Raw genomic sequence first — 9,777 nt, 5'->3', positions numbered from 1 at the left:
TACTTCTTCGAACAGCACACGTGTGAATTCGGTCGCATACAATTACCTCGCGCGGTTTCTGAAAGATAACACAATAAGCTTTCCATTCATGTAACAACCGTTTTGATTGGTTGAGAAGAACCAGGGGCACTTTTCTTGTCAAATCAGACATCGCTTTTGTTCTGAGGATCGACCTGCTGTTTATGTATAGTCCGGTCAACGCAGTGGGGCTGTGCAGGTCGCCGGGTCAATGCACCGTTGTGTGTGACCGCAGAGCATGCAGGGCTTTGATTTTCTGCACATATGCGTGGCAAAGTTGGATGATCGCCGATCGCCACGTATATTTTTGCAATTGAAGGTTAAAACAACATGGCGGCATCAACAGCATCGTGTTCACTGCAATGCTTGCATACCCGCCGGGATCTACTTCGTTCTTGCGAAGAACTCTTGAAAAGCATCTGGCCGCACTCTGCAACGGAGCGGTTGTATCGACTTGAGAGCGAAGAATGCATTGGTCTGCCGTGCTCTCTAGTTCTCATCGAACATCGGGCAGGTTCGCCCGATGAGGTGATCGGACACGTACGGTTGGTGAAAGTGTCCCATCCGGAAACACCCAAGAGCGCGTTCATAGAAGGGGTCTGCGTCAAGAGATCTTTTCAAGGCTCAGGGCTCGGCAAGAAACTCATGCAGCTAACCGAGCAGTACATGGCGGAGGAACTCGGGTACGAGCAGGCATTCCTGATATGCCTGGCACCGGTGGGAGACTTCTACCGACGCTTGTCGTACGAGGAGTTCCCGATCCTGACGTTGGAAACGGTCGGCGCCAACTTGCTCCTGACCTTTGACCGGGTCAGTTGGTATGGCAACAAGCCTGCTATTGGCTGGGAGTCAGCATACGAGGATGGCCCGATAGTCTCTGAGGATGAGATGAGGCTGCAGGCATACGGGCAACTCACGATGAGGAAATACCTACAAGCACCGTGATAGATTGGGGGCGGCAGTCACAGTTGATTCCCCCGTCCAAACACAAAACTGTTCCCCTGAATGAGAATATAAGACCAACGGGGTACACTCTTAGGTATGGGTCATTCCGTGTCAAATCAACACGCTTTTGGACCCGACCCTCACAGATTGAAACGATATTTGGTGTGATGATTGGCCTATATGAGAAACCCCCAGAACTGATTTTTTTTGTAAATTGACTCGTTAGTTTTTGAGATACGGGTCAACGAACTTTTGACTAATTAGCATGACCTCCGAACTTTAAATACTTGTATCTCAAAAACTATAGCGCCTACAAAGCCAAGTTGTACATCATATTAAAGTTCTTTGAATGGCCTCCATTTCATAAAATAAAACCAACATCGTAGCATGAAGTGCAGAGAAAATGCGTAACAAAATGACCTTTGACCTCGAATTACGAAAAACTATATGCTTCAAATTTTGTAATTTTTTTTCAAATGTTAGTTAATGATGTCAGCAACAATCTTAAAAAAAAATTGGGATGGGCGCTCTTAAAGTTTTTAAGTTATGATTTTTTGAAGAAAGCCTGTCCATGAAAAAGTATGCATAATATTAAATGTACATGTACAGTGTACATGTACATGTATACTTGTACTGTGTACATGTACATGTGTACATTTTACCTGTGCATCATGTTTGCCCTTTACAACCATATAGTCTCAACTCATATATATTAAGGGCAGAACAAAATTACTTATAAAAAATATGTTATACCGGTCTACGTTACTTTCATTTTTTGCTCAACCAAAGTCTGTGTTGCAGTGTTCATCTCCTCGGCGGAGATCTTGTATACGCGTCCTGTTTCAGTGAACGGTTCCACTGCTGTTATAGTACATCCTTGCCATGAATTACAAGTGTGTCTGGTCGATAGGGGAACTTGAAAGATGGAGATGGCCCATGGGGATGAAGGAAACTCAGTTCCACTTCTTGGGATGCTGGAAGGATCTCCTGAACACATGCTAGCCACCAGTAACAGTCATACATCACTGTAACATACCCCTTGATATCTGCAAAATCAATACATGCAGTTTGTCCATGGACTTGGAGACAAACTGGTTCCTCCCTTGAGTCTGAGGAGGAGGAAAAATCATGCACCTTAATTTTGTCTTTAGACATCGGACAAAAACAGTGCAGCTTTTGTGTTCCTGGAATGGTACGTGCAATTTGGAATCTTTGCCTGAGAATATCCGCTTCATTCTTATATTGCTCTGTTATTGCAAAAGCGAAGTCAGTACTCTTTCTCTGAGAAGTAGCAAATTCATACAGCTGCCAAGGGGTCATAATCTGCTGATCCAAAGGTCGTTTGAGACTAGCTCTTGCTGCAAGGCGTTTAACAGTTTAACACTTGAAACCAAAATTCATACAGTGGATGATTTTTTGGATTCCTTCATGGCTACTCTCCGCAAGTTACTACATGTACATCATGACTTTATTGCCAAACAGCAGAGTCACTTTCTCCAGCACACTAAAGACAACATGGAACCAAGCGAAATCTTGGTCATTGCAGATTTTGCAGAAAATTACAGTTTTGTAGTTCAGGATGCTGCCCAGTCATTCCACTGGAACAATCTACAGGCTACAATTCACCCCTAGGTGTGCTACTTCCAACAAGAAGGCAAACTTGATGAGCACCTAAGCTTTGTCGTCATCTCAGACTGTAATACCCATGATACTGTAACAGTACATCTGTTCCAGAAATTGCTCCTTCAATTTCTCACTAATAAGATTGGAAGTTTCAAGAAGATATTGTACTTCTCAGATGGTTGTGCTGCTCAGTACAAGAACCTCAAGAATTTCATCAACTTGTGCCATCACGAAGAGGATTTTGGTGTACCAGCAGATTGGCATTTTTTTTGCAATCTCCCACGGGAAAGGCCCATCTGATGGAATTGGAGGAACTGTTAAACGCCTTGCAGCAAGAGCTAGTCTCCAGCGACCTTTGGATCAGCAGATTATGACCCCTTGGCAGCTGTATGAAGTTGCTACTTCTCAGTCAGTATTGACTTCGCTTTTGCAACAACAGACCAATACAAGAATGAAGCGGATATTCTCAGGCAAAGATTCCAAATTGCACGTACCATTCCAGGAACACAAAAGCTGCACTGTTTTTGTCTGATGTCTAAAGACAAAATTAAGGTGCGTGATTTTTCCTCCTCCTCAGACTCAAGGGAGGAACCAGTTTGTCTCCAAGTCCATGGACAAACTGCATGTATTGATTTTGCAGATATCAAGGGGTATGTTACAGTGATGTATGACTGTTACTGGTGGCTAGCATGTGTTCAGGAGATCCTTCCAGCATCCCAAGAAGTGGAACTGAGTTTCCTTCATCCCCATGGGCCATCTCCATCTTTCAAGTTCCCCTATCGACCAGACACACTTGTAATTCATGGCAAGGATGTACTAACAGCAGTGGAACCGTTCACTGAAACAGGACGCGTATACAAGATCTCCGCCGAGGAGATGAACACTGCAACACAGACTTTGGTTGAGCAAAAAATGAAAGTAACATAGACCGGTATAACATATTTTTTATAAGTAATTTTGTTCTGCCCTTTGAGTTGAGACTATATGGTTGTAAAGGGCAAACATGATGCACAAGTAAAATGTGCACATGTACATATGTACACAGTACAAGTATACATGTACATGTACATGTACATGTACATACATGTACATTTAATATTATGCATACTTTTTCATGGACAGGCTTTCTCAAAAAATCATAACCTAAAAACTTTAAGAGCGCCCATCCCAATTTTTTTTTAAGATTGTTGCTGACATCATAAACTAACATTTGAAAAAAAATTACAAAATTTGAAGCATATTGTTTTTCGTAATTCGAGGTCAAAGGTCATTTTGTTACGCATTTTCTCTGCACTTCATGCTACGATTTTGGTTTTATTTTATGAAATGGAGGCCATTCAAAGAGCTTTAATATGATGTACAACTTGGCTTTGTAGGCGCTATAGTTTTTGAGATACAAGTATTTAAAGTTCGGAGGTCATGCTAATTAGTCAAAAGTTCGTTGACCCGTATCTCAAAAACTAACGAGTCAATTTACAAAAAAATTCAGTTCTGGGGGTTTCTCATATAGGCCAATCATCACACCAAATATCGTTTCAATCTGTGAGGGTCGGGTCCAAAAGCGTGTTGATTTGACACGGAATGACCCGTATGGGACCCCCAGTTTGTGATCAAGCGTGTGGGCTGTAAAGCATGGTTTTTGACTCACAAAAAACTTCCATTATTTCTTAATGCAAAATTAAATTTTATTATTACTTGTGTTTTAAAATCGATTCCTCAAGTAAACATGGCAACTGCGCACTAAAATGAAATGTTGTATGGTGTCTACCAATGTGGGTATCTAAAACGTTAAACGACTCTTCCCACTACAGTGGTTTTGATGTACCATAATTATCAATGCCAACGATGGCCATTTCTGAAAATTTTGTCACATGGCAAATCTGAGATGGCTCTATGGCCAAAATTCCTAATAAATATTTACTATTACCACGTACCAATAATAAAGTCTTGGCAATAACAAAGTCATGCTTCTATCATCAACGGCACAATTTCACCAAAAGTTTCACGAATATCTGCAGTTATTTATAGCCTTACTGATGACAATATCAACTACATCAACCTTGTCCCCAGGGCTTACTTTATTTTCAACCTCATTTCCAATAGTAAGTCCTGGGATGAGAAACTAGCAGGTAATTGATTTATATCTTGTACTTGGTGTTGTTATTTCAAACATGTATTACGTGTTTTCAAGTTCATTGTAACTATTACGTCCACACCTTCTAAAAAATAATCCTTTCTTTTCCAATTTGCTGATATTAGTATGAAATGTGATACTGCATATTTGCTGGATAAGATTGTAACATTTTAACTTTGAAAAACAAAAATCGTGTTTTGTAGAGTTACGCCGCAACGAATATTGCTTTTTCTTTTTCTTATTCTTACCCAAGACACCACATACAAAAACAAACGCTGAGGTAAAGCACATTCAGACACCAGACTATTCCTCATTGCATACGTATCTAAACATTTTGGATATGCAAATGATCCAATACCAGGGTGAGAGAGCAGCTATTGGTGGGAGCGTACTGCTCGACACCCTGGGACGAGGTTGTGCCTATATAGATTTAATAACAAAGAACATAATTATTCTTGGATAGAAAACAGCGTGATAACTCATTGCAGAGATTAGTAAATGATGTTAATATTTTAAAAATTCAGAAAATTTAAAATGCTTGGTATGTTGGAAGCTAATTTGTGTAAATTTTGGCTTAACTTTATCACTTATAGTCCCGCGGTATTTTTTTTTTCTCGACTACATACGAAGAACAGAATGATTAAACAGCTCATATATAGGATGTCAAATAAAGCAAACGTGACCTTAGTTATCTTTGGCGTCCAATTATAGGTTTTGAGTTCAGGTATACCACGTGACTTTTTATACAATCATGGAGGAATAGATATAAATCCACTAGCTGATATTTGCCAACGATTATCGAGGTCTTTGCCCTGATGACTTCACAGTCAATACCGCTATCGCACGTCCGCGTGTCTGTGCGATTAGAAAGAAATACAAACTAAAACTGGGTCCACCAGGGTCGGTTACCGGACCGCTTTTGAGTGGAGTGCAAACAAGAGGGTGTTTATTTACCACCAGACTACCCGACTGAACCCAACAATTAGGTCCCACAAGAGCAGTTGGTCTTTGCTCAAGCTGCCAATTGTCCGATCCAACACTGTTCTATTGATACCGACTATAACACTAGCCTGCTCGATATCTTTTATGATTGCCATAAAACATACCCTCCCTGTAGTAAAGTTCAAGTCGGCATCCATGTTCCCGTTGAATGTTGTGAAGAAGTCTCTGCGCGGGTTTTGGAACATGTCAAGCGGAAGTAAGAAGAAATTGGACCGGTTGAAAGTGGCGGTCTTGGGACGGTCGGGTTCTGGGAAGACCGGTAAGTACAATCTTTCGACAAAGATTTTTTATGGGTCCATATAATCTGACAGAAAACGCAGGCAGATTGGTATAAACTTCAGCCTTCTGTAGGCTATAGGGTCCTGCCATTTTATGTTTTGGGATGCGGAAAGACTTCTATCACAGGCCGTTGTGTCGTCGTCCGGTAATTATCTGAAAATCTTATCTGGCTTTCCAAACAACCACATCTGACGGGAATTGAACATTTAAAAGAGGCAGAGATGTGAAGAAAAATAATGACTGGAAAACTATTAATGCCGGTAGTGTACTATGCATGGCAGTTGGAAATATAGGCCTGCTTGGTGAATGGTTTTCCACCAGTATGTAGACGAACTATGTGTGCGAAAAATGCCACTGCACAATTTCTTTAACTACTATCGTGAGCCAATTAGATCAAGCTCGAATCAAAGTCATAGTCACAATTTTTCTCTAGCCACTCACCCCGACAAAAATTGCATCTTATGAAAACTGGGACCTTGTGAGGTTTTTGGAGTGGTCGAAGATCACCATGGTAACATAGATATTTTACATTTAATAGCCTCTTTTAAAAAGCGAAATGTCAACTTTCTAAACACTCTCAAACTTACACAACGTGCCCGCTGTAGCTCCTTAATGTTGAACTTGTCCGAACAACGATCAGTGGAATTTCTGTGCCACTTCGGTTTTCATAGAAACTTGACATTGAAAATAGGTAACAATTGCCCAGACATTGAAACGTTCGTTGTTTTCAACTGCGTTGTGGCTTGCTAATGTTCAACTGCATTTTTGTGTTCTTTTCAGCTCTTACTGTACGGTTTCTGACGAGACGATTCATTGGTGATTACGAAAGGAACAAAGGTAGGAAACATTCAGAAAAAAAATATGAAAACCTACGAAAGTAAGTTTCTGATCCGCCAGGCTGTTCAAGTTGCCCCCTTTACCGCCTTAAATAATTTCATTTTATTTCATAATTTAATTTGAAAGTCATTTATCAATAATAAAAATAATGCATTTGCTACAACATGAAAAAAATTCTGTCTGGAGTATTTTGCTGTTTGTATAGTTCCCCCTTTTCCGCCTTAAATAATTTCGTTTTCTATCGGAACAAAGATTCAACACTTTTTGTGAAATAATTTGATTTGATAGTCATTTATCAATAATAAAAATAATGCATTTGCTACCACATGAAAACAAATCGGTCGGAAGATCGGTTACCATTAAGTTCAACATAAAAAACTTTAGCTACTATGAGTTAAATGTATATAACAACATTTGCAATTATCGCAAAAGCAACCTACCGAATAATCAAAAAGTTTACTAGGGTTGAAACGCGTTGGTTTAAAGATTAAAAATCAAAGAGCTGGCAAAGTTTTACGCTGTTTTCCCCGAAAAAGTGTAATACCCACTGAGCTAAAGCTTCAAATTAGCTTCTGAATGTTCTTGTTTGGATTTTGAATGGTGTTATCATTGGAAACAAACCAAATGCATTAAAAGCAAATCCTGTATAATCTTTAAAAACCTCGTATAAAATCTCATTAAAACGATACATTGGGTTTTCCCCATTAATGTCGTCATCAATTCCAGATATCTTAACACACTGTTGGATTCAAGGGGGATTCCCCCTACTCTATGAAATTGCACAAAACTCAAATGGGACTTCCCCATCACCCTTTTTAATAATAAGGACAAAAATAGTCGTCGTTGTCGCTTTACATGATAAAACAGTAGCTGCGGATTGTCCCGCGGCTTCCAGTAGATTGATATCAGTGTATATCATTGGGTATATCATGATACATTCCTTCTTACATAACCCTGTGGTTTTGGGTTGATACTACAGAGAACACGTACCAGCAGGATGTTGATATAGACGGAGCGTGGATCAACCTGGAAATATTGGATACCAGACTAGACATCCAGGTATGTGCGGCGTCATAGCTATATATAGATATCATAATTGGATATATTATCCATTGATGTGAAGCAATCAATTTCATGGAAAGGAAACACTGAATTGAATATGATTTCTCAGCAAACTGCATTTTCTTTTGACTATGTTTTTCCATTACTGACCTGTTCAGTATGGGTCAATGTAAATAGAGGCCTTTTGTATACATGTATATTTTAGCCTTGCGATATCGGCAGAGACGTGATGAAGGGGAGGATAGGGGTACGCCCCCCCCCCCCCCCCCCCGATCGAGGCCTTTCCCCCATGTCCACATGTGCCCCGGCTGAAAATGTAGGGAATGCAAATGAGCTTTTCAGTAACACAGTAAGTGCTCCCCCCCCCCCCCCCCCCCCCCGCCAACGTGGGATCCTAAGTGCCTCTGCAATGACGGTCCTAGTTACGCCACTCAATATCAGGGCAAAATTTGTGTGTTTGTTTTTTGGAATGTATTTCATTGATTTAAGGATTATTTTACACTTCAATGGCTTCGTGCAATGCAATTGTGGATAGAGATGTAAAGATGTAAGGATGCGATAGCGTGATGTAGTCATTTTTTTGTGTTTGACCCGACTGCATGGTTAAGAAAGAAACCGACAATTATTGTGGATGTTGTAAAATTAAACCAATTAAACTAGAGATTTGCGTTTGTTGAGTTACAAACGCAGAGTGCTAGGGCAGGTAACTATTAATTAAATTTTCATCGGACATTGCCCTTTAACTTGTGAATACTCTTTATGTCACAACAGAAAAAGGATCACGACAGTCAGTTAAGTTGCTAGTGGAACCAGTTGTTTTGATTTGAAGGAAAATATGCATCTTTGACTTTCAGGACTGTTTGGAGGTCGACGCCTCGTTCGAGCGCACGGTGAAATGGGCCGACGCCTTCATCATCGTTTACGACGTAACCGACGCCAAGAGCCTCCGCGCCGTACCTCACATCAAAGCCGCTATCGACCAGGTCCGGCGATCCAAAGCCCCTCCGGTGGTAGCCATCTTAGTGGGCAACAAGGTGGACCTGGTGCAGTCCCGTGTGGTGACTTACAACGAGGGCCTGGATCTGGCCACACTCCTCAGCCTACCGTTCTTCGAGGTCTCGGTCCGGGAGAGCTACGAGGACGTCGTGGGGCTTTTCTCGGCTCTGTCCCGGGAGGTCCGGACGGTGATGACGGCGACGACAAAGCCCAGCATGTTTAGGGGCTTACGCGAACGATCTAAGAAGAAGGGACGGTTCGCCATGCTGACTAGACAACGGAGTGTATCCATGTGACTTGATTGAGTTAAACTTGAGAGGTCATATCTTGGTCAGCCTAGCCATATAATTGAGTATTTACATTTTTTATCATAGATAAAATCTAAAGCCGATTGCAAACTCGATATTTTCACGGTGAGACCTCCCATTTTCTGTCATGAACTTCACTCGTAATGTCGACCCTATGAGATATATTTTTTCTCAGTTATTTTTGGCGAAGTCTCAAAGTCAGTCAACGTTAAAGACTGAATGAACTAAATGACTTCATGAAGTTATTCGGCTTCGGGAGAGGCGGGAGGCAGCTCCCCGCCTGTCGCCTGCGTGCCACCCTGCTTCGCGGGTGATCAACTCCTGAACGATCATCTGGTGAACGATCATTTAGTGAACACACACAAATATACACGTTTGTTTATGATGTAAGTCGAGGACTTCCTATAGGGTTTATTCACGAGTCGGCCATGTTCAATTCAAAGCGAGGTAAAATCTTCTTTTTTGGAGCTTGCGAACAGAAATGAAAGCAGTGAAATTAATTAGTTAATTACACATTAATACCAGTCTACTCTGATTTTGTTCACACAGCTCCCATTGGTTTTGTACACGTTT

At 41.0% G+C, this 9,777-nt stretch overlaps 2 protein-coding genes across 2 annotated transcripts; both read left to right on the top strand.

The window, feature by feature from the left end:
• The first annotated feature begins 96 nt into the window (after positions 1-96).
• Positions 97-5,407, top strand: LOC119746040. The gene is made up of 2 exons (XM_038222798.1): positions 97-1,063; positions 4,181-5,407. The coding sequence occupies exon 1, from the start codon at positions 349-351 to the stop codon at positions 961-963; it is 615 nt and encodes a 204-aa protein (XP_038078726.1). The 5' UTR covers positions 97-348; the 3' UTR covers positions 964-1,063; positions 4,181-5,407.
• Positions 5,408-5,479: 72 nt separating this feature from the next.
• LOC119746039 (ras-like protein family member 11B) lies at positions 5,480-9,771 on the top strand. The gene is made up of 4 exons (XM_038222797.1): positions 5,480-5,981; positions 6,782-6,838; positions 7,818-7,897; positions 8,755-9,771. Exons 1-4 carry the CDS (start codon positions 5,807-5,809, stop codon positions 9,190-9,192), a joined length of 750 nt encoding a protein of 249 aa, XP_038078725.1. The 5' UTR covers positions 5,480-5,806; the 3' UTR covers positions 9,193-9,771.
• Positions 9,772-9,777: the final 6 nt, after the last annotated feature.

This window comes from Patiria miniata, unplaced genomic scaffold (assembly GCF_015706575.1).
Source record: "Patiria miniata isolate m_02_andy unplaced genomic scaffold, ASM1570657v1 HiC_scaffold_7, whole genome shotgun sequence".
Classification (NCBI taxonomy): Eukaryota; Metazoa; Echinodermata; class Asteroidea; order Valvatida; family Asterinidae; genus Patiria; species Patiria miniata.
This window is presented reverse-complemented; position numbering and strand designations above follow the sequence as displayed.

Excerpts from the sequence above, each read along its gene's own strand:
- LOC119746040 (XM_038222798.1), top strand. The coding sequence starts at position 349 with ATGGCGGCATCAACAGCATCGTGTTCACTGCAATGCTTGCATACCCGC.
- LOC119746039 (XM_038222797.1), top strand. The coding sequence starts at position 5,807 with ATGATTGCCATAAAACATACCCTCCCTGTAGTAAAGTTCAAGTCGGCA. Across the intron at positions 5,982-6,781 it reads GTCGGGTTCTGGGAAGACCG|CTCTTACTGTACGGTTTCTG; the intron begins GTAAGTACAATC and ends TGTTCTTTTCAG. Across the intron at positions 6,839-7,817 it reads TGATTACGAAAGGAACAAAG|AGAACACGTACCAGCAGGAT; the intron begins GTAGGAAACATT and ends TTGATACTACAG.